The 27,566-nt window shown below is 41.2% G+C and overlaps 2 protein-coding genes across 4 annotated transcripts; one reads left to right on the top strand and one right to left on the bottom strand.

Moving 5' to 3' along the window:
• The first annotated feature begins 7,842 nt into the window (after positions 1 to 7,842).
• On the top strand, positions 7,843 to 16,659 carry LOC117817727. 3 transcript variants are annotated; one of them, XR_004632189.1, is made up of 3 exons: positions 7,843 to 7,942; positions 10,344 to 10,414; positions 12,811 to 12,919. XR_004632189.1 is itself a non-coding variant. In XM_034690483.1 (3 exons), exons 1-3 carry the CDS (start codon positions 9,845 to 9,847, stop codon positions 16,623 to 16,625), a joined length of 675 nt encoding a protein of 224 aa, XP_034546374.1. In that variant the 5' UTR covers positions 9,802 to 9,844; the 3' UTR covers positions 16,626 to 16,659. The 3 variants fall into 3 exon arrangements, 1 of the variants encoding a protein (XP_034546374.1); XM_034690483.1 differs by lacking the exons at positions 7,843 to 7,942; positions 12,811 to 12,919 and adding exons at positions 13,124 to 13,217; positions 16,615 to 16,659 and having other exon boundaries at positions 9,802 to 10,414; XR_004632190.1 differs by lacking the exons at positions 7,843 to 7,942; positions 10,344 to 10,414; positions 12,811 to 12,919 and adding exons at positions 12,955 to 13,028; positions 13,124 to 13,217; positions 16,615 to 16,659.
• Positions 16,660 to 22,913: 6,254 nt separating this feature from the next.
• Positions 22,914 to 25,788, bottom strand: LOC117817737. The gene is made up of 4 exons (XM_034690495.1): positions 25,548 to 25,788; positions 24,569 to 24,898; positions 23,293 to 24,045; positions 22,914 to 23,164 (listed from the first exon to the last, which is right to left on the bottom strand). Exons 1-4 carry the CDS (start codon positions 25,563 to 25,565, stop codon positions 23,054 to 23,056), a joined length of 1,212 nt encoding a protein of 403 aa, XP_034546386.1. The 5' UTR covers positions 25,566 to 25,788; the 3' UTR covers positions 22,914 to 23,053.
• Positions 25,789 to 27,566: the final 1,778 nt, after the last annotated feature.

Here is a 27,566-nt window from a genome sequence, read left to right as displayed (position 1 = left end):
CTTCTGGCACCTCAGCTCAAGCAGCAGAGTTGTATGATCTTATCAGGCCTGTACTCAAGTCAAGGACAAAGCAACCACAATATTTACAGACTCATGTTATGCCTTTGGTGCTGCTCATGATTTCATGTTGAACTTTGGGGACAAAGAGGATTTCTCTTATCCTCAGACTAACCAATTGAAGTGATAGTATAATCACAATTTGCTTGATGCTCTATATGTTACAAGCACAGCTTGCTATTTTAAATGTGGGGTTCACACCTCTGGATCTGATACTGTTTCACATGGAAATGAAAAACAACTGATATACAGTTAATCATCACCCTCAGGGCTCTTTGTAGAGATAAGAAAATACTTTTGTACATACAGTATGTCAAATTTTCGAGTTTACAAATATATGTTTATGATTTCTGACCAAATTTTAGGTTATGTCCATTCAAAACACACTGAACTCAACAATCAGGCTAAGTCCTTACAATATTTTGATGGGGGACCAATGTCCACATGGACAAGTCAACCTTTGACACCCCATAAAGTAACACTGTTATGGACTGATGTGTTTGGGTCTGATTTTGTTCGACATGTAACTGAACAACTAAAGGTTCATTTGCAGGTATCTGACCAGCTTCTGGAACCTTTTTCATCCTTCTCTGTTTGGAGATTATGTACTAATCAAGTCCTTGGACAAGGTCTCTGTTCTGATTTTCCTTCCAGGTTGGAGAATTCATTCCAGGTGTTGCAGGTCACTTGAACTGCTCTAAAGGTCGAGGGCAGTGCAGAATGGGTGCACGCATGGGTGGCGATCCTGACCTGGAGGTCAGGGAGAGAGGCACAGATGTGCCTCACACTCAGTTCCAGGAGCATGATGCTGACAGACAGCAGCCCCATGCACAGTTTAAAGAGAGTGGTGCTGAAGGAAAGCAGCCCCACAAGTGTGTGTCTTTAAGAGAAAGAAAAGGTGTGAGCCACAGTGAGAAGGAAGCTGCAGTGTCTATTCCTAAATCCACAACTAACGTAAGACGCACCTTTCTAACACACAGTTTGGATATGAGAAGAAACAAAGTGAACAAACATTACTATGTGAAAGGTACAGAGAGAAAGCCTAACAAGAATAACAAGGAAGAGACCAGTGACTCTGTTTCTGTTCCACCTCTCTACAGAGCCAAAAGAGAGGTGAACCCAGTGTTTGTCTGGTGTTTGTTCAGAAGGATGAAGATGACTGGGCTGTCGTAGAGCAAGCACGTACGACAATCTACTATGAGGCTGTAAAGCCAGTTGGAGGGAACTCTTTCAGTCCGGAGAAGAAAATTCAGCTGCCTTCCTGATGGTGGATTATGCATGAGAGCGTAATCTGAGTAAATGTTGGTTGTGTCAAAACATGCCTAAATCTATGCATTCTCCAATGTTTCCCCCTGTTCCTGTATCCAAAGCAGATTATGTAATGGTTGATTGGAATGGTCTAGGTTCTAGAATGGAGGCATGTACAGATGAATGTTACACACCTGCTTACCCCAAAGGGAATCCTGAGTTCTCAAGGTACACTGATCTGGCTCTAGATACAGTCGCAGAGGTAAATTCTAACTATTTGCCTATAGGTGTAAATGATGTAAACTTGTTGCACATAAATTTGGTACAACCCTTCGTAATGTTAGCTCTTCAATATAAATTGCATTTAACTTTGGTACAGACTAACTGTACCAAGTCTGAAAGAGATCTTGTGTGTGTTCCACAGCCTTACACTTCTTCATTATTAGTAGAAGCTGTGACTGAAATTCAGCCGTGGTTTGGTACACAGTCATTTAAGAGGGTTAAAGTTTCCATGCACAATTGTTCTGTTATGATTTCTGATGAGAAAACGCCTCCACGAGACTGTTCTGACTATATTCCACCTGTTTATACTTATGAGTTGCAGAATGTTTCTCTATGCTTTAGAGGGCTGGGTTACTCTAACAAGCCTAAATTTGGGTGAGGGTTCTTGTACTTCAGTGGTAAATGTTAGCCTTAAACAACAGCCTCTCCCAGAAAGAGTATATCTAATTTGTGGTAATAAAGCTTATAGGTGCATGTCATACACTAGGCTGAGGGGAGTATGATATTTAGCTTATTTAGTCCCTATGATTTGAGAGGTGGACACACACAGGAACTTACAGTCCTGCATTCCCCTCCCCTGAGACAGAGAAGAGAGCTCTCAGGGTTCCAAAAGGTTGCCAGTGTCTTTCTGCCTTCTTATGGTGTTTATGTGTCCAAACAAGAAATCGTAGCTTTGTCCAAAGTTTTAGAGCATCATTTAAATGTTTCAAGTAGGGCCATTATGGCTGAAGACAGGGAGCTGCAGGAGGTAAAGACTGTGGCACTGGAAAATCGTATGGCCCTGGACTTACTCCTGGCAGCCCAGGAAGGAACTTGTAGGTGGTTGGCACTGAGTATTGTTCCTATATATCTGATGCCACCACTGATGTTATGAATATGGTACATGACACTGCCCAAGGGTTAAAAGAACTGCATGACATTCATGGATTTGATTTAGGTGATTTTACAGGATTATTCGGCTCCTGGGGCGCTGGTGTAGTCAAACTCTTAACTACTGTTGGAATCACTCTGCTAACAATTCTAATTCTAGTTACTTGTCTGGTTGCAGCAGTCAAAGCAATTTTTGAAATAAATCTGTAGTTTTATTCAAAAAGTTCCTATTGTTTGGTTTAAGATTCCTTTTTCCCAGAACAAAAGTTATTCACAGTTTCCAGATATGCTAATTCATTCACTTTTTGAGTTTTTTCAATGTTTTAATTGTTAACAATGTTTTAATTCACTATTTTATATCCTCTTTATTGTTTGCACTGTCCACTTTAATGCGGTAACCAAGCGGCAACCTCCAGTCTCAAACGATGAAGTCCATGCAGAAGTGTTATAAACTGCATTCATCCAGAATCCTCTTGAGACTGACTGCAGAAACACCAGAAACCACATAGACATGAATGGGAAAAAGACGATCTTTGCAGCATTAATAAACATGTTTACAGCCTGGTTCAAAAAACAGCTTGGCCCTATGAAGCTAATCTCTCTAATGGCACACACTGTACGGGGGTGAATTTTTTTATAACATGACGGTTCAGAAGCTATTAAGATTACCAGTTTTTGACCAAATAAGGACATGACTGACTTGACTTCCGGTCGGGAACACATAGCTGTTGGCTAAGAGGCTCACACTACGTCACACTCTGTCTGGCTGAGTTGAGTCATGGATACCATGTCCATATTTTATACAGTCTATAATCAATTTCCCCATTGTGGGACAAATTAAGGATTATCTTATCTTATCTTATTCTTTAAAAGTGCAGAGTGGCTTCAGATCTTGGGATAAGAAGTGTGATGTCAAACCTTTAACATACAGTCCCAGCCAGCATGTCAATGTAGGCCCCATGTGGGTTACAGTTGGGTTACATGGGTAAGGGGTGGGCATGGGCTTCAACTGGGAATAATGTGTGGGTCCCATATGGATTATGTAGTATAGGACCCACATGGGAAGCCTGTGTGGGCTGACCATGCAGGACCCATACAGAGCCTATGTGGGTCATGTAGGCATAGTCTAGACCTGGGCAGAATTATCTGGGACCCATATAGTTTAACACATATCGGCCCCACATGGGCAGCCTGTGTGGGCTGCCCAAGTGAGGCCAATATGTAGCCTATGTGGGTTCAGCAGACATAGGCTAGAACTGGGTATTATTACATGGGACCTATATGGGTTTAGTTATATGGGTCCCAAATCACAAGCCCTCATGGGCTGCCCATTCAAGACCCATACAGAGCCTATGTGGGTCATGTAGGCATAGGCTAGAACTGGGCAGAATTATCTGGGACCCATATGGGTGAAGGTATATGGGTCCCAAATCACAAGCCCTCATGGGCTGCCCATTCGAGACCCATGCAGAGCCTATGTGGCTTAAGCTGACATAGGCTAGAACTTGGTTTCAGTACATGGGACCCATATGAGTTTAGTTATATGGGTCCCAAATCACAAGCCCTCATGGGCTGCCCATTCAAGACCCATACAGAGCCTATGTGGGTCATGTAGGCATAGGCTAGAACTGGGCAGAATTATCCGGGACCCATATGGGTGAAGGTATATGGGTCCCAAATCACAAGCCCTCATGGGCTGCCCATTCGAGACCCATGCAGAGCCTATGTGGCTTAAGCTGACATAGGCTAGAACTTGGTTTCAGTACATGGGACCCATATGAGTTTAGTTATATGGGTCCCAAATCACAAGCCCTCATGGGCTGCCCATTCGAGACCCATACAGGCCTATGTGGCTTAAGCTGACATAGGCTAGAACTTGGTTTCAGTACATGGGACCCATATGAGTTTAGTTATATGGGTCCCAAATCACAAGCCCTCATGGGCTGCCCATTCGAGACCCATACAGAGCCTATGTGGGTTAAGCAGACATCGGGTAGAACTGGGTAACATTACATGGGACCTATATGGGTTAAGTGATACGGGTCCCAAATCACAAGCCCTCATGGGCTGCGCATTCAAGACCCATACAGAGCCTATGTGGCTTAAGCAGACATAGGGTAGAACTGGGTATCATTACATGGGACCCATATGGGCTTAGTTATATGGTCCCAAATCACAAGCCCTCATGGGCTGCCTATGTGGGTTAAGCAGACAAATTGCAAGCAAATTAATGGGACCAAAAAGATAGTTTAAAGACTGTGGCATCAGTCTGCAACATAACAAAATTAAAAATATGCTAAGCGAGTCTGAATAGTTTCTTAATAAACTGTACAAAAAAACTCTCACTTTTTGAATACCCATGATCCTTTTCCTTTATCTTCCTTAGGGTTGACAAATGTAGTGAAAAGTAGATTTCTGAATTAAAAAATACTTGAGTAAAACAATAAAGACTAATTTGGAACATTATAAATACAAGTATATGACCACTTCTTCTCCCCGGGCACTTCCCTGTCTCTCTCAACTGGACTGTGTGTGCCTGAAGGTCAGATAATCCCTGCTATATCTTATCTTAGACAGACAGACAGACAGACAGACAGACAGACAGACAGACAGACCACAAAGTGTATGAAGACCAAATTGGAGAAAAATAAAAAGATAAATATTTCTCTTAAAATCTTTGATTACTTGTATTTCTTTAATTCACTCTATATGATTTTTTTTAAGGAAAAGAGTGCTTTAACTTTGTGCTTTAATTACTTATTTGCATAAACTTTATTTCTTATCTGCTTACACAAACATTTCAATTAATTGAAGTTACATACAGAGCCTATGTGGGTCATGTAGGCATAGTCTAGACCTGGGCAGAATTATCTGGGACCCATATAGTTTAACACATATCGGCCCCACATGGGCAGCCTGTGTGGGCTGCCCAAGTGAGGCCAATATGTAGCCTATGTGGGTTCAGCAGACATAGGCTAGAACTGGGTATTATTACATGGGACCTATATGGGTTTAGTTATATGGGTCCCAAATCACAAGCCCTCATGGGCTGCCCATTCAAGACCCATACAGAGCCTATGTGGGTCATGTAGGCATAGGCTAGAACTGGGCAGAATTATCTGGGACCCATATGGGTGAAGGTATATGGGTCCCAAATCACAAGCCCTCATGGGCTGCCCATTCGAGACCCATGCAGAGCCTATGTGGCTTAAGCTGACATAGGCTAGAACTTGGTTTCAGTACATGGGACCCATATGAGTTTAGTTATATGGGTCCCAAATCACAAGCCCTCATGGGCTGCCCATTCAAGACCCATACAGAGCCTATGTGGGTCATGTAGGCATAGGCTAGAACTGGGCAGAATTATCCGGGACCCATATGGGTGAAGGTATATGGGTCCCAAATCACAAGCCCTCATGGGCTGCCCATTCGAGACCCATGCAGAGCCTATGTGGCTTAAGCTGACATAGGCTAGAACTTGGTTTCAGTACATGGGACCCATATGAGTTTAGTTATATGGGTCCCAAATCACAAGCCCTCATGGGCTGCCCATTCGAGACCCATACAGGCCTATGTGGCTTAAGCTGACATAGGCTAGAACTTGGTTTCAGTACATGGGACCCATATGAGTTTAGTTATATGGGTCCCAAATCACAAGCCCTCATGGGCTGCCCATTCGAGACCCATACAGAGCCTATGTGGGTTAAGCAGACATCGGGTAGAACTGGGTAACATTACATGGGACCTATATGGGTTAAGTGATACGGGTCCCAAATCACAAGCCCTCATGGGCTGCGCATTCAAGACCCATACAGAGCCTATGTGGCTTAAGCAGACATAGGGTAGAACTGGGTATCATTACATGGGACCCATATGGGCTTAGTTATATGGTCCCAAATCACAAGCCCTCATGGGCTGCCTATGTGGGTTAAGCAGACAAATTGCAAGCAAATTAATGGGACCAAAAAGATAGTTTAAAGACTGTGGCATCAGTCTGCAACATAACAAAATTAAAAATATGCTAAGCGAGTCTGAATAGTTTCTTAATAAACTGTACAAAAAAACTCTCACTTTTTGAATACCCATGATCCTTTTCCTTTATCTTCCTTAGGGTTGACAAATGTAGTGAAAAGTAGATTTCTGAATTAAAAATACTTGAGTAAAACAATAAAGACTAATTTGGAACATTATAAATACAAGTATATGACCACTTCTTCTCCCCGGGCACTTCCCTGTCTCTCTCAACTGGACTGTGTGTGCCTGAAGGTCAGATAATCCCTGCTATATCTTATCTTAGACAGACAGACAGACAGACAGACAGACAGACAGACAGACAGACAGACAGACAGACAGACAGACCACAAAGTGTATGAAGACCAAATTGGAGAAAAATAAAAAGATAAATATTTCTCTTAAAATCTTTGATTACTTGTATTTCTTTAATTCACTCTATATGATTTTTTTTAAGGAAAAGAGTGCTTTAACTTTGTGCTTTAATTACTTATTTGCATAAACTTTATTTCTTATCTGCTTACACAAACATTTCAATTAATTGAAGTTTTTAAATTCAAGTAAATTGAAGTTAAGTTATTAAGATACATTTATTGTAAGTAAATACATTTCTTGATGACCTAGATACATTTTTTTATTTTCCAGAAATGTATACCTTTTAAAAAAATAATAGTCCAATATTTTATTCTTTCTTCTAAAGTATAGGTTTCAGTATCAGTATCAGTTTACTAACATCAAAAGATACCCAAATTGTATGAAATTTAAAAAAAAATAAGAAAAAAGAAAGAAAAGAGACAGAAAAGAAAAGTATTGCCTATTTCTACATCCTACATGTGAAGCACTTAAAAGTATTCCTCCATTTCACTAAGTAGTGCCAGACCGAAACCTTTTGTGTGGTGAAATGTCATCACGTCTGGTGAAGGTGATGGAGGGGAGGCTGTGTATTGTGGCTACATCTGGGAGAAATCGGATCAGCCCATCCGAGCTGAGGCATCTGATTTTTCTCAATGCCTACATAATGTTTGCTTGAGTTTGGTTTTGGTTCTGTTCTATGGATATGTTTGCGTTTTTTTGTTAATTTATGCAATAAAAAAGTTTGATTAAAATACTAAACAAAAGTAAGAATGCTTTTGTAACAGAATAAATTCACAAAATTAGGCAATTTTAAGGCTTCTCATAAAAAAAAACTGTATGTAAAAGGGTTTTCAAAACAAACTGTTAGTTTTTGCAAAGTTACAATATACGGCTACAAAAGATCCGACGAAAAAGTCGGCTCTTCTTTGCGAGCCAAATCAAAAGAGCCGTCTCTCTGAAAAGAGCCGCACTTCCCATCACTACTAGTTTGGTCCATGGATTGGTCACACAGGCCTGACAACCCTGGCGGATGGATAATTTTGAAAAGACGCATTTCAGCGCGAATCTTGGCATCTACCTCATTCTTCCCTTTTCGTTTGCAGAGATATCCTTGCAAAAGGTAAGACAAATTGTTAAACTATTTTGAACAACTGGTTTTCCCGTATTATGGTCCATGTTATCGTTGCTTGATTTATGTGTGACATTAAGTTTATTATGTTCAGGAGGATCGGAGTTAGATGTGGCATGGTAAGCTAGCTGGCTGAACAGTCTGGCCTTACAGGTGGTGCAGCTAGCAGGTAACATTAGCCACGTAGACCGCGCGGGTTTTTGTAAAGTTGAGAGGATAATGTAATTGAGATAACGACACTATTTCTTGTTTAGTTCCAAATTAGTATCTGAAATAAAGATGAGATGAGGGACGGGTGGTTGACTCCATAGCTTGATTAACGCACGTCGGTGCCAAGGGCAAGATGCCTATTGAGAGGCTGATTCTGGTCTGTAGGTGTCTGACAGTGGGCTATAGCTGCTGGAGTGGGGCAGCGGGAAAGTGTTATTCAAAGGCTGTGCAGAAATTAAAGGCTGTCTGCGCTAAATCTGTCCGTGGAAATAGATTTCCACAGCAGATATCCTCGTTATAACAAGACTGACCTAGCAACGCATGTTTGTATTCATTTGTGCTGTGAAATTACACAGATGCACGATGTTGATATAAAGCCCAAAACCCACAGGATCCGTGCTGGGTGCGTTCCGTCAGCATCCCGTCCCGGCTCTGCCAGGCAGCGCTCGTCGTTGTGCAGATGCCCGCTGGAAGTGTGTTTGCAGCGTAGAAGCAGCGTAGTAGCAGTGTAGCGCATCCCATGGCAGCTGGGCTCAGTATACAGAAAACAACATACAACAGGTTGATTTGCCTTTCTGCGATCTATTTCCTGCTAAATTTTGATATTATTCTGTGACCGTTGTGCTTCTACTGTATGTGAACAAGCAACAGTGTTTTTAAAATTTCGTTTTTCCAGGTTTATTCCTGTTTAGTAATGTAAACTATGTTCTACTTTACCTGTACCTTCAGACAGAGTTAACAGCTTTAAGTCCTGTTATGGTTGACATGGATCAGGGATAGACCATGGGGTTGTTCTATGTTAATGATAAATCCATAACCAGGGAGTATTTCTCATCTGCCTTAACTAATTAACAGTCAGGAGTCCACATATGGTGTTTTATTTTGGAATTCACCGGATGACATGGGCCTCTTCCACGCTTGACTTCCTGTCTGATGCTGTCTGCTCTGTGGAAGCATCAAAGATAGACTCAGGGTGATGCTGTATTGATTAGAATGGGAACGTCTTTACTGCGTAGCATGCAACGTTGACAGAGCGCACTCAACATCCTGTGGGTAAAAAAATAAAAATAAATTTATATATATGTGCGTGTGTGTGTGTATATATATATATATATATATATATATATATATATATATATATATATAAAAATAAAGAAAGAAAAATTACATAAAAATAGGACTCAAAAATTTAATATAAGGTGGAAATAAATACAATAATATAAAAATACAATAAATATCAATAAATAGATAAATAAAAGGGCTCTGCGCTCATATTTATTTATTTGCTGAAGACACTGTCAGCATGAAATGCAGGGAGGCGGTCCGAAGTGTGTCTTTGGTTGATCAGCATGTGAGTGCAGAGATCTACTTTGCATGAAGTCATGAAAGTCTGCCCTGTGTAGGCTCACATCAGCCTGGTCTGTCCACGATGAATGCTAAACTAAATGAATGCTTAAGTTTTGTGAATATGATGCCTTAGAACTGTTCATTCTCATCTCTAACTAGTTGTTAATCTATTTTGTTTCAGATCCAAAAATGGATTACCACAGTAGCTCGCGGACTAAACAGAGACGAATTAAAGCAAGAGTTGCGGAGCAGTTGCGGATGTTCGAACATTATGGTCTCAAAAATAGTGTCTCATCAAATCCAGGCCATGTCATCGAACCAGAAAGCCATATTCAAATGGAAGTGTTGGATTTGCAGGATTTTCAATATGAAAGTGACCAAGAACCGGATTATGACATGTTATCCAGTGACAGCAATGAAGAATTTGATTCTGAGGGTTGCATTGAAGAAACTGACCCTTGCACTGATGTCAAAAGGAAGTTGGCTGATTGGGCAGCAAGTCGCAACATTTCACACAGTGCCCTGTCAGAACTACTACAAATTTTAGTGCAGTGCGGCCTGGATCTTCCCAAAGATCCAAGGACTCTTTTATCAACTTCAAAAACATGTGAAGTCAAAGACATTGGAGATGGGTGTTATCATCATTTTGGGATATCAAATGCTCTAACTACATTGCTATCACAGCAATCTCAACCTTCAGTTGAGTCTCTAACTCTTCGTGTCAACATTGATGGATTGCCCCTCTTCCGAAGCTCAAAAATGGAGTTATGGCCTATTTTGGCCAAAGTCAAAGAAATTCCAGGATGTAATGTTATTATCATTGGTCTGTATGCAGGTCCTACAAAGCCTAATTCTGTTGAGGAATACCTGAAGGACTTCATCCAGGACCTGAAGCATGTAACTCAGGTGGGTTTACATTACAATGAAATACATTACAAGATTGCACTTCCTGATGCCTTTATCTGTGATGCCCCTGCCCGTGCCTTCTTAAAACGTACCAAGGGTCATTCAGGTTACAGCTCCTGTGAACGCTGTACCGAGCATGGAGTTCGAACAGAGAACAGGGTTGTATTTCCAGATCTGGCTGCACCACTGAGAACAGATGAACAGTTTGAACATATGGCAGATGAGGAACATCATCATGGTGTTTCACCCCTACAAGAGCTAGGCATGGGAATGGTGTCAGGCTTTGTTCTTGACTACATGCATCTAGTTTGCCTAGGAAATGTGCGAAAACTTGTGAGTCTGTGGATCAAAGGACCATTACGGTGTAGGGTTTCTGCAGCCACCATTGCAGTTATCTCCAGCCACTTAAAGGTGACATATCATGCAAAATTGACTTTTTAATGGTTCTTTACCTGAAATATGTGTCCCTGGCATGTCTACAAACCCCCCAAGAATGAAAAAAATCCATTCTGCCCCTGTTTTGATTTCTACACCTTTCTGTAAATGTGTGTGAAACGAGCCGTTTCAGACTTCCGTGTTTTTGTTACGTAACAACAATATCCGGTCTGTAACAGGAAGTCAGAGCTCGGAGCTTGTTCAGCCCATAGACTGTATAAAATAATACTGAATCCCTCCTCCGTTTTTCATTACCTGCACAAATGTGTGCTAACAAGGAGCTTAGGAGGGAGGCATGCTAGTTGTAGGCTGTCTTAATAAACACAAAGGTCGGTTTTACTCCCCACGTCTGCAGATTTGAAGATATAGTGGATGATTTTTATTTGTCATGGATAAGTGCTAGCGCTAATTAGCATAGCCACATAGCTATATGTTCATAGCTGTAGCTGTAGCTGTAGCTGTGTACCAAGACACACGTCGACATACTGACAAATAAAACAACAAGAAACACTAAATCTGTGACCAATCCTTCATAAAAGGTCCCGCTGCCTTTCTGGCAGAGGTCGGGTTTACTCCCCACGTCTGCAGATTTGAAGATCTAGTGGATGATTTATCATGGATAAGTGCTAGCGCTAGTTAGCATAGCCACATAGCTACATGCTCGTAGCTGTGTACCAAGACACACGTCTACATACTGATAAATAAAACAACAAGAAACACTAAATCTATGACCAATCCTTCAGAAAGGTCCTGCTACAGGCGCCTCTCCGTCAGGATCAGATTCAGAGGGTTGAAGTAACGCGATCTCTGAGCAGCCGTGTATATTCAGCCAACATGTAAACATTAGATCAACGTGCTGGAGAGCCGAGGCACATCCACTTCCGGAGGGGGCGTGGTCAGAGGGAAAACAGAGTGTTCTGAGGACTGCTGAAGAAAAGGACTTTTCAGGCATGCCAAAATCTGATTTCAAAGTGTTTTTTTGAGCATAAACTTTAAATACATGTTTTTGGGACCTCTTAGACCAATATATATTGATGAAAAAAGCATGATATGTCCCCTTTAAAAATAATCAGAGGACATCTGCCGAGGAATTTTGCTCGAAAACCACGGTCACTCATGGAATACAGTCAGTGGAAGGCCACAGAATTCAGACAGTTTCTGTTGTACACAGGCCCCGTGGTTCTTAAAGGACGTTTACCTCCAAGACTATACAAGAACTTTATGTTGCTGTCTGTAGCAATAAGAATTCTTCTTAGCCCAGCTTTGTGTAGCAAATACTGTGATTATGCGGACAAACTATTGAAATGTTATGTGACCAATTTTGCAAAGATTTATGGAACAGAGCACATTGTGTACAACACCCACTCTTTAATTCATCTGGCTGATGATGCAAGGAAGTTTGGTCCCCTAGACAATGTTTCATGTTTTCCTTTCGAAAATTATCTGGGAACATTAAAGAGGCTGGTAAGAAGACCACAAAACCCTGTCCAACAAGTTGTTCGACGCTTAGGTGAAAAACCCAGCTGTCCTCAAGGAAAGATCAAGGAAATGAGGAACAAGCCTCAACCACCACATGCATGTGGTCCAACTCTCTCAAACTTTCCTTCTTGTATACAGTACAAAAGGTACATATACGAGGGAAACATTATATCTTGCTCTCAAGGCAACAACTGCTTTGATGTTGAGGCCAAAGTTGCTGTTGTGAAGAACATTGTGGAGTCTGCAGCATCTGGAGAAGTGTATGCTGTGTGCCAGTTTTACGAGCGACAAGGATGCTTTTACAATTATCCTATTGACGTTTCTTGTATGGGGATCAGAAAGGTGACACAGCTCACTGACAGGCTTCATGGCGTGCTTCTGACTGACTTGACAAAAAAACTGATACTGCTTCCTGTTCAAGATGAAAAAGTGGCTTTTCCCCAGTTACACGACTGTTGATCTACCTAATATTAACTTTGCAGCATGCCCCTCTTCAGCATTGTGGAGTTCAGAGAGGAAGTGTCAAGTGAAGGAAGGGCTCTTGTGGATATTATTCCATCATGTTGGTTCACTGATGAGGACAAGACGGACAGTTTTTGGCCAGCAGGCCACAATCTTAATGTCACCAAGGCAGTGAAACAGCGGCAAAGACCAGATGCTTCATGGGGGACATACAGTGTGCGTGCACTTGGACATGCAGGTAAAGAAAAGGGTTTTTTGGTTGTGGATGGCAGGGGGTAGGTGTAACAATTTAGCTGTAACCATATGTTTTGTTTTGTTTTTGTCACTTGACAGACACATATGAGGATGCTCGACGCAAGCTTGCACGAGCAGAGGCTACTTCTGATCTTCAAACAGACAACGATGTACCAAAGAAGAGACAAAGAAGGTAAGTGTACTTAAACACATCAAGTAAAGCACTAGAACTAAATGTCTGTCTAAGAAACTATATTCTCAGAGGCTTATACATTTTTGAGTACACCCCAGGTTCAATAGTCCTATTTATTTTGTAAGGATAGGAAGATTCCAAGACTGATTCCTTTACCTGAGCTTTGGGTATGGTATCTTCTAGTGGTGTAAAGGTAGGACTTCATACTGTACCAATTTGGTGCAGGTCTCTCGATACGGTACAGACATGTACCGAATAGGTACATGTTGAACAAAGCTCATACACAGATGGAAAACCAGAGAACAACTCACTGTCACACTGTCCTGGCAACCACACTGTTCAGGGTTCAGTTCAGAAGTGGTACAGTTCTATACATGCGTACTCAGACCTTTTTAGGGGGGGTCAGGGGCATGGTCCCCTGTAAGAAAATTTAGTACATTTAAAAGTAATAACATCAATCTTTTGAGAGTGAAATTAAAGGGCTAAACCTATGAAACAAATTTGTGCTCTAATTTTGAATGGTTTCCTGGTCTGACCTGAAAGATTTTAATGATACAAGCCTTAAAAAGCTGTGATTAATATCAGAAAGCTTTATTTAGCCTTTAATGCATGTTCAAGTTTGTATCCATAATAACAGACTCATTGTCTGCTTAAGTCTTTTGACCTGCATGACCATCTCTGATTTTAACTGAAACAAATTTCCACCAAAAAATTGTCTGTCACACCCTTTATTCCCGTTTATGCTGGGATTGTGTTTAAATCTGTTATTGCATTATTTATTAACTATTATATTATTCACATACTATTACTATAGATAATTTATTATAAGTAATACTTAATTTAATTTCTGGGTTAAGTTCACATTATACATGGATCGAAATTTTGTTTTTCCTCTTTGCCTAATATATGTATTTTTAAAGATAAATTTGAGTGTAAATGAATCCCAAAGTCAAAGCTGACTCCGCCCACTTACATTTTTGAAAAAATACACACAAAATTAGCAATTTGGTACTGAGAGGAGGGAGGGGGAAAAGGACAGGTATTTTCAGATGAGATGGGAGTGACAGTGATGTCCCCTTGCCAGAAAGTGACAAATGGGGCTTTTCCATTACACAATGCTGCTCAGCCTGACTGCAGCCCAGCCCAGCAGAGGATTTTCTTTTTCATGTATGGCAGCATGGTTCGAAATAACTGGGCCTGATGTGAAAACGCCCTAAGTTGGACTGAAATTAAACTAAATGTTTTGAAAGAAGACATTGATTAAACTGAACTGAAGAGCATGAAAAAGACTTTTTGAGCAAAAAAGGATTTTAATTTATTTTGTCATTGTGAAATAATTTAATCTATGTTCATTTATTTTGTTGAAATTTTCATACAATTTTGAATAACCTTATCCAAGTCTCCTTGGTATGAATATTTATCAAATTTGTTCTTCCTCTTTTAGATTCTAAAGTTTTCTGAGTTAAATTAACCTTATTATTTCTAATGTTTGTTATGAGTTTATCCTGAACTAAAGTTGAAAGGTTAACTTGTGCTACATGACCTTGAGCACAATTGAACATGATGGGTCCCTGTCGACCCAGAAGTTTACGTTCTGCAGTGATAGCACCCCAGACCTGACTATCCTCTATACTTCATAGGTCCCTTCACCTTAGTTCCCTCTTCTCTTCACCCACACACTGGGTGCGTCTCAAAGCTCTTATCTTCCATCCTCGCATCGTTCACTCGCGTCTTAGCCCCGCCCACCAGAGATGCAAGGAAATGAAACGAGAGGAGAGAGGAAACGAGGAGATTTGTATTAAGAGAAATGAGACGTTCTCTCCTCCGGAGCGTCAAGTGAAGCGACGTCGGTTTGTGATGACGGCTCTAACAGCTGTTTGTGTCTGCACACATGTTCACTGTAATAACTCTGATAAATATAAACAGTAACAGAGCTCTGTCTCTGTGTTTACCTGTTTAACACACACCTGCACATGAAGAGAATCTGCTCTCTGTTTATTCTGTCCTGAAGCATCACGGATCGATTCACCGGTAAAATGCATCATTATTAAATTATTTATTATTTTAAGAGAAAATATAAACCATGCACCTCTTTTCAAACCCCGTGCTCATTAATGATCAGCCTCATATGAAACTTTATTAACATGACGGGAAATATAACAAGTGTTTTTACTAACAGACAAACTTTACTGTCAGACTTTAATTCTCTTCATGAAGAAAACCAGAACAAATGGGGAAACTAACAGGAGAAATAACTGACCATGAATATATCTATTCTATCTATGATATTAGATGTTATGTCTCTATTTAATCAGACAGTGAATCTGAAATAAACAATCAGATATAAAACTCAGGAGTGATCCTGTTATTTTGATTTTATGTTCAGTATTTCGTGTTTGAAACTCACATCAAACACTTTTTAATCTCAGCTCATCACACACAGACGGATGTTTATGATCTGTTTCAGGGCACCCTTAGTGACTGTTTTAAGGTCCATCTTTTCATTATTATTAAACTCAGCTGAAGTTAAGTTTCAGTTAAGTCCGAGCCACTGCAGCGTCCAATCAGTGAGAGGTATTTGTTAAGGGGGCGTGTCTGTCAGAGAAAAGACTTCCGTGAAGTCTGCTCCCGTGTCTCCTCGATTATCCCTCCTCCGATCAGTCTCCTCCGTCCTCACTCCTCTCTCCTCCAGCAGCGTTAGGAGCTTTGGGACGCAATTTAAAATGGCGGGTCAGTAACTACTTCCGGTTTGGCAGAGGAGAGAGGAGACTGCAGTTAAGAGCTTTGAGACGCACCCACTGTCCCTGCTTAGCCTGGGTCACAGCCTTAGTGCACCTTACTACCTCCTTCTGTCTATGTACCAGCTCCACTACCAGCCTCCTTCTACCTTTGGGACATGCTTTGTTCCATGCTGGTTGGCCTGAGCTTCCTCCCTGGGAGTCCAGACTCATCAGTAATTTCTAATCTTTCCTCTCCATATTTTCTAAATTGCTCCACCTGTTTACTATTATTAAGGTCCTCAATGTACCATCAGACAAAGACAATCAATTATAACAATTCAACTGATTCCTAAGTTATCAATGCAGCTGACAAAGAATAATCTGCCTTTTATTTATTTGGCATAAGACTTTTAAGACACATACTTGTGGATAACACCGATAACACCAAGTGAAACGCCTATCAGATACAAATTGACCACATTTTCTTACTATAACCTGACTTTGTTCAGCTGTGTACTTTGATGCTGCCAGTTAATTAGTATTGTTAATTCAACAAATGGGAACAAAAACAGATGGGATGGAATGCAATGCAGTATTTGCATTATGTTAATGTATGTACGCCTAGCACTGTCTTGATAACATTTGAGTAACTTCTCTTTACTTTTATCTTAATGTAGGCGATCCATGAGAGCCCCACCCCTTGAATCAAGTGAAGAGGAATCTGATACATGTGGTGACGATGAAGTGCCTCCCTCTCCTCCCATTGAATTTGGTAGCCATTTTAAAGCATATAAGCCAATTGTAAGTGCGAGAGTAACCAGTCACGATGCTTACTCAGGAAGCACCAGTACACCATACAGAGTAAATGACTATAGTTCCACCCCGACTCTGCAAAGCCCCAGTGCCACCCCGACTCTGCAAAGCCCCAGTGCTACCCCGACTCTGAGAAGCCCCAGTGCTACCCCGACTCTGAGAAGCCCCAGTGCTACCCCGACTCTGAGAAGCCCCAGTGCTACCCCGACTCTGAGAAGCCCCAGTGCTACCCCGAGTCTGAGAAGCCCCAGTGCCACCCCAACTCTGAGAAGTCCCAGTGCCACCCCGAGTCTGAGAAGCCCCAGTGCCACTCCAACTCTGAGAAGCCCGAGTGCCACTCCAACTCTGAGAAGCCCGAGTGCCACTCCAACTCTGAGAAGCCCGAGTGCCACTCCAACTCTGAGAAGCCCCAGTGCCACTCCAACTCTGAGAAGCCCGAGTGCCACTCCAACTCTGAGAAGCCCGAGTGCCACTCCAACTCTGAGAAGCCCCAGTGCCACTCCAACTCTGAGAAGCCTGAGTGCCACTCCAACTCTGAGAAGCCCCAGTGCCACTCCAACTCTGAGAAGCCCGAGTGCCACTCTGAGAAGCCCGAGTGCCACTCCAACTCTGAGAAGCCCGAGTGCCACCTCATGTGTGAGCAGTGCCAGTAGCGCCTCCTCAAGTCTTAACAGTGCCAGTAGCCTTGGAGAAGCCATGTGTATAAAATTGCTAACTGTACTTGAGGAAGTGAAGGACACACAGAGAGTGCATAGCAAAATGCTTAACACTTTGCTGAAGCAAAGAGAGGCTTCGACGTTGTCAGAACCACCACAGGGAGCAGTGTTTCCGTTAACAACTATTGATGATGTCCAGGCCATGAACGAGAAGCTGTCAGACTTGGAGTTCATGTCAAGGGTTGTAAGTTCAAGTCTCATTAACTTTTTACTGTATTTGCACTTGCTTCTTGTCAGTCACTTGTCAGTAACTCATCTATCAGCTGCTGGTTGCACGTATCATCTATCACAGTGGTTCCCAACCTTTTTTCCTTGGAGCCCCCCCTCCCCGATTTTATTTTATTTATTTTTTGAATAAATTACACACAAAAAAATTAAAAATTGCAGGTGCATTTAGAATTTTTTTATAATTTAATTTAATGAGATCAAAATATTTCAATGTTAATTTATTTTCTGTATAGCGCCAGATCAAAGCACAAGTAATTTAAGGTTACCTCTCTTATAGATCAGGGCTATACTTTGTTCTTTTGTTTAACAGACTAAATAGCCTTATGTTATTTATCTTATTTACATGACTTATCTACATCGTTGTGCGTTCATATTTTCCTCTGCTCTCTGTATCGCGCACAACAGAGTTCAGCCCCGATGCGCACACAGAAACACAAAAACGTGCATGCACACACACACACACACACACACACACACACACACACACACACACACACACACACACACACAGACAGATGAGCACACTCCGTTTAGTGGATATAGAGTCAAGAAAATAATTTCACATCCAGCACAAGAAATGCAGAAAAAGATCTCTCGGTGAAACGACAACAGTGTCCGACAAGTCTGTCCTCATCGTTTATGATGTTGCTTGTGCTGTCATGGTCACAGAGTTTCAGAATTTACAGAGATGTGGTTACTAAATAGCGTCATATTTTATGTGGACAAAATGTGGACAAAAATATATTTCTAAATGGGTTTATTAATATTTTATCTATTAATTGTGCTATTATGATTATTTTTTTTAATCTAACGTACAAATATAACAACCTCATAGCCTCAGATCATTCAAAGTCTGCCTTTTTCTTTTTCATGACATTCTTTCTTTTTTTTTTTTTTTACTAAACCTGTATCACATGGAGAGGAAGACAGAGAGGCATGGGGAAATGAGGATTTGGGGGGCATAGACAGAGGGTAATAAAGAAGAATTATGAAATGGTAGTATCATCCAACTGTTCAGTAACCATAGAATTTATTTTCTGTAACTTTCATTATGTATTCTCAGGTTGCCATGGTTGGAGAAATTGGAGGTTCTTCGATAGATGACGCAACCCGAAGAATGATGGCGTTTATAATGTCACCTGACCTGGCACTGCAATACAACCTCTTTGGACGTCATGAGAAGAAACCCTTCAGGGAGCTACGTCTATTTGATCTTGTTTACGGTAGTTCTCTTTAAAATTAAGTATCTAATAGGATGGACACTTTATGTCCAAGGTTTGAAAAATGATTTAAATGTTAGGTTAAAAGTTTATATTCAAAATTTAATTGGCTTTCAGACTCCAGATATTGATTTTATAAATGCATTTGGCCATGTAAATTGGTTTGCTGTGTGATCAAGCAACTTGACCAAATTCAGTACTCTGTACAAGATTAGGTCCTTACAATGCTGATTTTGACAGCTATTAAAAATGTAGGTGGCTTTCACAATAGAGGCCTGGTCAGTTTATATCAAATGCATTTTTTTTCATGGATTTAATGACTTGAATGCATTGAATTAAACTTATAAAAATCCAAAATACAGGGCTTTATAGACTACCCTATGATGTCATTGTGATTTCAAATGGTAGTTATTGTATTTCATATTATGATGCATGTCAATTTTTAGTTGCCTTGAGTCTATTGCTCTGATTATCTAAGAGAAAATAGATAATTAATTGTTTGTCTGTCAGAATTACTAGGTTGATACTTTTTTCATTTATTTCTAGGAGCACTGAAGAAGAACATCCTTACAAAGGACATAAACCACAAGGATGCGGAGAAGGCTTTCTCAAAATGGTTTACAGGAGCTCGGGACAGAGGGGGCAAGCGGGCCGTCAGAGCACAGAGGGAGTTCAACAGAAGGGGTGAAACACAGGCTCTTCAGTCTCAAGATGAGACACAAATCCAATAGAGGTCAACGATCTGGTACTGGAGGTAAAAGTCTATATACGGACAATTGTTTGTATACGGATTTAAAAAAATGTCAGTTGAGGGTTTGATTGGCAAATTTATTTTCAAAAACTAGAGCTAAAAAAAAGTGGGTGGGCAGCGTTGTGACTGTCCTCCTGTGTTAAGATTTGTGTGGGGTTTTTTTGTTCAAAGTTGGCAATGTTCATTTTCTGTTCAACCTTGTCACTCTTTTGTACCATCTGTTCTCAACATATGCAGTTTGTGCATTCACTAGTTACAGTGGGGTAGTTTAACTCAGACGGTGATGATGACACTGACTCATAGTCCGCAAGTTGTTCTGCCTATATAGCCCAAAACCTCTTATTCACACTGTTTTAAGTCAAACCAAAGCTCTACAAGGTTGAAATGTATACTTTTTTTAAAAGAACAGTGAAGACCTAACTATGGTAAAAGTAGTTAAAAATAGTTCCCATGCCTGCCATTGTGGTTTCTGTTATGTATTCCATGATATTTTGAGCAGTAAAGCGAAAGCAGCCATTTGCAATGCTTACAATGCCCAATGTTTATGCAGTAAAATGGCTAGTTTTTCATGATGGGACAGTTTATATTAAATTCAAGTTTGTTTTAAACACAGCTGTGTGTCATAGTTTTCTTGTGAATCTTAGCACCGTTTTTTTTAAAGTGCATTATTTTACATTTTTGCCATTGTTTCAGGCTAGGAAACTGCTGACCTGCACCTGATGCAGGTAGTGCTGAAAATTCTCATACAAACCAACTTTCTAGTCTGTACAAATATCTTTAGTTTTACACAAAAGTACAAAAAATGGGTATCTGTTACTGAATACTGACTTAATTAACATGAATTTGTATTGAAAAGAAAATCTTGTACTTAGCATTTTATGACCTGACTTAAATATTTTCTTTGGTGTTTAGGGACCCACATGTAGAGCAGTATGGGAAACCCTAGCCAAATCAACATGGAACCCATTTTGAAACTCTGTTGGCCCCCTCCTTGAGGATCAGTGAGATCTTTATTTCCAGGCAGTATTTGGGGCCTATATGGGTCTTATATCAATTGCCCAGATAGGCCCCATGTAGAGCTCGGTTAGATCGCAGTTGAGGCCCGTATAGACAATCCTAGGTGGGGCCTCCGTGAAACCTGCAGAGAAACCCACTTAGAACCTATTTTTCAACCCACTTGAGCCCCACACAAGGCCCAGTGAGATATTTGTTCAGGCAGAGATGGGCCCTCTATGATTCCCATATGAATTGCACTGATAGGTCCCATGTCAAGCCCAAGTAGATCCCACTTTAGACCCATATGGGCGATTTAAAGGTGGGGCCTCTATGGAACCTGCGGACAAACCCACTCTATACCCATATTTGCAGCCCACTTGGGCACCACGCAAGGTCCAGTGAGATATTCCTTCAGATAGAGATGGGGCCTATATGGGACCCATATGAAATGCCCAGAGAGGCCCCATGTAAAGCCCGGATAGATTCCACTTGAAGCCCATATGGGCAATTACAGGTGGGGCTTCTATGGAACCCGCGGACAAACCCACTTGGGACCCTTATTTGCAGCCCACATATAATCTATCTGGGGCCCACATGGAAATGCTGGCTGGGTATTTATTCCCTCCGAAGATGACGCTAAGGTTAGATAACTTCTGGAGACAGTAAGTCGGCCATGAAACATAGATAAAGACGGGAGCAGGGGGAGAGACCTTGACTACTACCCTGACACTATCTCGCCCGTAACAGATGACATAGGAATCAAGTTATTCTACTTGACATTGAGACTGAAAGAATAGAATAGTTAAACATTCTTACATACGCATATATAAGATTATGAAAATTCCACGACAGATACAATGGGATTGTCATTTCCATTAACTTTTGTTTCTCTTTATTTGGGTGACCCGCCAGGTGACATAACAGGAGACACTAAATATCTCTTGAAAATATTTGTTGTTGCTGCTAAAAAAGGAATCACCTGAAATGGTTCCAGGCAGATCCACCCATGGTACAAAATTGTCTGGAAATCATCAAAGAAAGAAGAGAATAGGACTTTCCTGCTAAGATTAAGAAGAGATTTGTACATTACAAGGTGGGAATAATGGAACCTACATAGAAGGTGTGAATGGTGGCTGCTCCCCTCCTTCTTACTGCTGAAAACATTGTTGACCTCCATCTTATTGTATTCTATGATAATGAGGCAAACTTGAAGTTTACAAACATGCTGCACAAATCCTATGACTGAGGAAGTTCTCTAGAACTGTGAATATTACAAAGACTAGAAACCACTAGTCACATTTTCATTAAATACAACGTTTTAGTAATTGTATTGATTTCCATTATCCAAAGTTTGTGTTCAAATGTTTAAATGGTCTTACTCCTCAACCTTTCTGCAAATACATAAAGAGACTACAGGGCTGCAGCAGATCCACCAGAGCAGCTTTAAGTGGTGCCTGTAAAGTCTCATTCTGCAGAACATCATTTTCTCAAACAGCTCTCTCTGTGAAAGGAGTTAAAGCCTGGAACTCTCTTCCTGATCACTTCAACCTCATTACAAACTTCACCAGGTTTAAGACCGTCACCAAATCCTGGTTCATTCAGCAACAAACCTGCACTCATGTCTACTTTTTCAACATGTTCTGTCATTGCCAAATGTCTGTTTTATTGTATCATGCTGTACTTGAAATACCTTTTCTTTTTTATTTTAAATTACTGTTTTAATATTTTACTCCCTTAAAAGCTCTTCTAGGGACGGTGTGACAAATTAGCATTTGCTATAAATACTATGATACTTGCATGAGATGGCTGTTCACAGTTTGTCTATGTATGCTGCATCTGTCCCTAATAAATAATCCATCAATAAATAAATAAATGATGTTGATGTTTGTGTTTTCTTTATTTTGTTATGTTGAAGGAAAAAAACAAAATCAAATATAAGTGTTAAAATAAAAAAAGAACACCTTCTCTGCAAAGCTAAAGACTGCAGCTGAGACACAAACTTGAAACACATGATTAAAGATGAAATGATGGTGAAAACTGTCATCTCTTTGACCTCTTGACCTCTACTGATAAGAAACTCTTTGCCTTTATGTTTTCCTGACACCTCAACATCTCTAACTTGGACAGGAATCATGAGATTTGCTGAGAAGAAACGACACACCCCACTGTGGGGTGTTTTACCTCAGACATTGTGTTGTACTGTTTTAGTAACAACCTGGTACATGAAAGTGTAAAACTGCAACCTTCAGAGCTTGGATATCAATATTTTTATTGTAATATGCAGAAAGAGAAAGTCTGAGAGGAATGGAGGGTCGGGGTGACCGGAAATGGGAGAGAGTTGTGGAGGAGGGAGTGAAATGGAAGAGGGGGGTTATGGGTGGGTTCATGTGATTCATCTCACTGCTGCAAACCAGCTGAATGGAGACAGCGTGACACGATGTTCTGCACACGTCTTTTTCTGCCCATTCTCCATCTTCTCTTTCTTCTTCAGCTTCTTCTCGTTCTTTATGGGGAAGACATAAAAAAGGTTTAGAACAGTTATATCAAAAAACACACCTCTCATCATCTGGCTCATTTCAGCCCATTGCCCTCAGTGATCCCAAGACAATCTGCTAATAAATGCATCTTTACCTTTGAGAAGATGCCTCTGAAGAATCGTATGAATCTATTGCCCTTCTTTGTCTTTGGCTCAGCACTGACTTTTCCTGTGTCCTCTTCAACAGAGGAGCAAGTCTCTGGAGGACAGTCTGAGCTCTTTATGCTCTGTCCAGTGCTCACATCAACCTCAAGGGGGTGGATTTTGTTCTTCTTCATCCATTGGAAGAACTTCCCCCTGGTGGAGATGGTGGTCTTGGAGCTGGCAGGGGTTACAAAGTCACTTGGTTCTTTTGGTTTGGCCTCTCCTGCCTCTGCTTCCTCCTGGATTGATGAATCTTCATCATCTGAAGGTCTTGGACAAAATCTTCTCACCTCCACCTGGATCACAGATCCAGCCTTTGTTTGGCTCTGAGGTGAGGTGATTTTATCCTCCTGAAGTGCAGATCTGCCAAAGTTTGGAGTTTGGATCTCATCTTCTGTCTCCTCTGGATGGACTTGTTGTTCCTCAACAGGAGCATTGATGCCTGTCATAGTCCCAGCATCCTCTTCGGTCACATTTGACAGGGCTGAGTTGGCAGAGGAAGAGGAAGCAGAGGAGGAAGGTCTGTCACTCCAGTAGCATGTGTTCCTGCTGTCCCAGCTGAGGGAACCCCAAGACAGAGTGTGAGAGCGCTCTTCATTTAGGAAAGACAAAGCGAGACGCAAGTCCATGGCTTCATCTTCCAAAAGGTCGTCACACTCCATCAGCTCGTCTGCCTCTTCGTCAGTTTGACTGAAATCAGACATCTGGTGGACAAACACAAACATTTGCATTTAATATTTAGAGCAAGGTTCAAATCTTTGCAATCATCACACACTAAAGAAAAACCTGTGGAGTTTGTAACATGCAGTCAAACACCTCAAACATCTTAGAGATCTTATATTTATGAGAATCAGAGAGGTGATACAATGTAATGAAAGCTCTTCTCTACAACTTGTTCTTTAACTTTCTCCACCTGCAGCTCTGAAACACTTCAGTAGTGATGCAGATGCAGGATTTTATTTTGTATTACTGTTATGGATTTGTAAGGTGTTTTCAGTTTGGGGAGGGCTGCTCTGATTCTTTGCTCTAAAATGAACTGAAATATTGTAAATTATAATTGATCTCAGATGTTTATTTCCTTGTTTCAGTGGGTATGCATGTGTTAACCCTTAAAACCAAACATTTGACTTATATCATTTATATCACACAGTATATTTAAAAAGTGATGTTTAAACCCTCTGTGCTGCAGGCTGAGGGGACACAGTCCTGACAGCCTCTTATAGTCACCTTCTTGATGCCAGTGGAGGACGCTCTCCTGCTCTCCTCTGATTGGACGTCATGGGAGATCCTCTCAGAGATGTCTGAGTCAGGAGACGACCACACAGAGGTGGCTATGGACACGCGGTCCTCGTCCAGGGAACTCTGAGACAGAGAGTATAAGCTCTCCTTGTCTTTGGGAGTAGAACTGGGACGGGAGGTGAGGTCTTTGTCCTGGAACAAATCCTCACAGTTCATCAGCTCTTCAATCATCTCTGCTGGTTTTGTGGAGAACCCAGGAGCGATGAAGGTTTCCTTCATGCTCTCTGGTTTTTCATCCATTTGATTGAAATCAGAAATCTGCAGGGGAACCACAAACATTGTTTAAGTTAGTGAGGAGGAGAAATACTTTCAAAGTCTTCTTATGGAGTTTAAATAACTACTCATTGTACAACAGTTACAACAGAGAGGGATTGGATTTATTAGTCCAACACTATATATTCAAATATTCTTCCATGTCCTTATTCGTCTTCTCTCTGACTCAACACTTCATTAACAAACATGTAAATAATAAACATAAATACACCCACTCTGAAGTCTAAATCTGATTCACAGCTTCTGATTGAGCTGTGAAGGACAGGGTTGATGAAACCAGGTCCTGATCAAAAACCACTTCACCTAGACTTATCAGATCTGGACTAGATTATCCCAGAGACTCTACAGACTCTTTAAAACAGTGTCATATTTGTGAACTCTAATTGTGAAAATGAAAACAGTCTGATTTCTTTCTTCAGCTTTAAACCACATCAGATCAGGACCTTGAGTTCAGTCAGTTGTGAAGTTTCTAACTGGTCTCTGTGTGAAGCCTGACAGACTCCAGCCTGCTCTTAAACCTCCTCCCTCCTGCTGCTTCATATTGACATCCTTCTCTTCAAACCTCTACCTCTCTTTCTTTAAACTTTGAACTCAAAAACAGTTTCAAGCTGAAGTGACTGCAGCGAGTACTCACCTGTGTCTGTTCAGACATGTTTTAGATGAGCAGGTGTAACTTTGGTTTTTCTGTCTCTTCTTTGATCTCTGATCTCTGATCTCTCTCGTAGTTGTGTGTATATTTCTCTCTCTATCTCTCTATCTCTATCTCTGTCTATCTCTCTATCTCTATCTCTCTCTGGTGTATTTCAGTTGAAATGAGCTCTGCTGTATTCAATCTTGAGTTTTATGCACTCCCAATAGAACAACACCCCTGTGACTTCATAGACCTGTGGGTTCTAAACAACAATGCCCCTGTGACCCGGTTCTAAACAACAGTCAGGCCCCAGTGATCTGATGGGACTCTGTAGCTGTACCAACTTGTGCCCACAAACAGCTACATTGTGCACAACCTTTTAACTTATGTTCACAAGTTAATATCTTTTGCACATAAGATTAAAATTAGTGTGTATTATAAGACAAGACAATATAAGAAATTCCACTTTTAGAACTTCAGTTTTGATTTGACTCTGTTGAAGTTTCTCAGCTGTAGGAGTCCTGTTGGTTATTTGTTTCCTTTTCTTATTCCCTGTTTATGTTTATTCACACCAAAAACACCAAGACATGTATAATATAAGACCCTGATTCTGGTTTCTAATGTGTATCATGTGTATCACGACTCCTTCACACGATGGACCAGACAATAAGTTATTTCTGCAAGCTCTACCTCGGTTAATGTTGTGTTGCCGAGCAAATTTAAAGACATATGTGAAATAAACACAATTAGAGTTAAACACAAAGAAAGAGAGGAAGAGTGCTCAGTGCAGAATCCCACCCCACTATGCCCTCTACTGATATTTTTAGTAGCCTACCCTATGGCTCCTGATGTCCCCTAAAGCCTCAGATAGAAAGGCAGATGGGGAGCAAAACCAGCATATCACTGAGGTTATCAAGTGGGCTCCTCCCTTCACTGATGTTTCCTTTAGTTTGGCCCACGACACCTCAGAGAGGCTAAATAGTTAACTCTGACGTCCCAGAGAGACCCCCCTCCATGCCAGCTCCTGCTGTCCATCATATCCACTAGTAGAACACCTCTATAACCCAACCCACTGATACCTACTCTAGCACCTGGCCCCGAGCAGCCCCCACCACCCAACACACAACAAGGGGCGTCTGTAGCCAGGTATTAGAAGACAGGGGAGGCAGAGCCAAGATGAGAAGCTGGTCTAGACTACAACTCATACCTTCATGGTTCGGCTGTGTGCTCTACCTCCCCCCTACTGAGTATTTTCCTATGTCTGTTTTGGCCTTCAACTGATGTTATTCCTCCTAAACCAGATCCACTGACTAGTTTTAACTGCTTCGTCTGACATTTCCTTAGCCGTCTTTGGTAAATTCTGTCCACGCACTCCCAGTTTTCCCAGTAATGAAAGAGTTGATCTGTATAAATGTGAAACACACACAATTATAAATCAAAAGGAAAAGGGTGGGGTGGGGGGACTGCCTCGATCTGGGGTTTCTGGGGCTTTTCAGGGTCTGGGGGTCCTGAGTGGTCCCTGCTTCACCTCTTTCACATTGAGCTCTTTCTCTTTTCTCTCTGTTGAATGAAAAAAAGAAGGAACACAAGTACAGGTGGAAAAGCTAGCAACCAGGGGTCAAAAATGCGTGGTGGGGCGCAGGCTTGGCCTAATGGTTAAGTTGTGCACCCATATAGTGGACTGCCCTGGTTCCAGTCCGGTCTGTGTCCTCTTTCCTGCACGTGTAAACCTCCTGCTTTCTTCAAGTTTGCCCCAAAAATATAACTTAAAAACAATATATGACTAGAAAAATGTATGCCCCCCCCCCCCTTACCCCTCAAACATCAAACCTGCATCTCATTCAAAGATGCAAACACAAAGTCACCTCAACATGAACTGAGTGGCTCTAAATCTGTAACCAAATCACGTTCCCACAGGAAGGCCTGATAAATGAACGTAAACATACATATATGACCGTCTCCAGTATTATACAATGTGTTATACATATGTTACTTAGCAAAAACCACGCTGTGTAAAACCTC

Source organism: Notolabrus celidotus, chromosome 8 (assembly GCF_009762535.1).
Source record: "Notolabrus celidotus isolate fNotCel1 chromosome 8, fNotCel1.pri, whole genome shotgun sequence".
NCBI classification, from domain to species: Eukaryota; Metazoa; Chordata; class Actinopteri; order Labriformes; family Labridae; genus Notolabrus; species Notolabrus celidotus.
This window is presented reverse-complemented; position numbering and strand designations above follow the sequence as displayed.

What these genes read in the sequence shown, in the direction of transcription:
- LOC117817727 (XM_034690483.1), top strand. Translation starts at nt 9,845, where the DNA reads ATGGAAGTGTTGGATTTGCAGGATTTTCAATATGAAAGTGACCAAGAA. An exon ending in ACCTGAAGCATGTAACTCAG is followed by an intron (nt 10,415 to 13,123) that starts GTGGGTTTACAT and finishes GTCACTTGACAG; the next exon opens with ACACATATGAGGATGCTCGA.
- LOC117817737 (XM_034690495.1), bottom strand. An exon ending in CCTCCACTGGCATCAAGAAG is followed by an intron (nt 24,046 to 24,568) that starts GTGACTATAAGA and finishes TTTGTCCACCAG; the next exon opens with ATGTCTGATTTCAGTCAAAC. An exon ending in TCAGAGGCATCTTCTCAAAG is followed by an intron (nt 23,165 to 23,292) that starts GTAAAGATGCAT and finishes TTCCCCATAAAG; the next exon opens with AACGAGAAGAAGCTGAAGAA.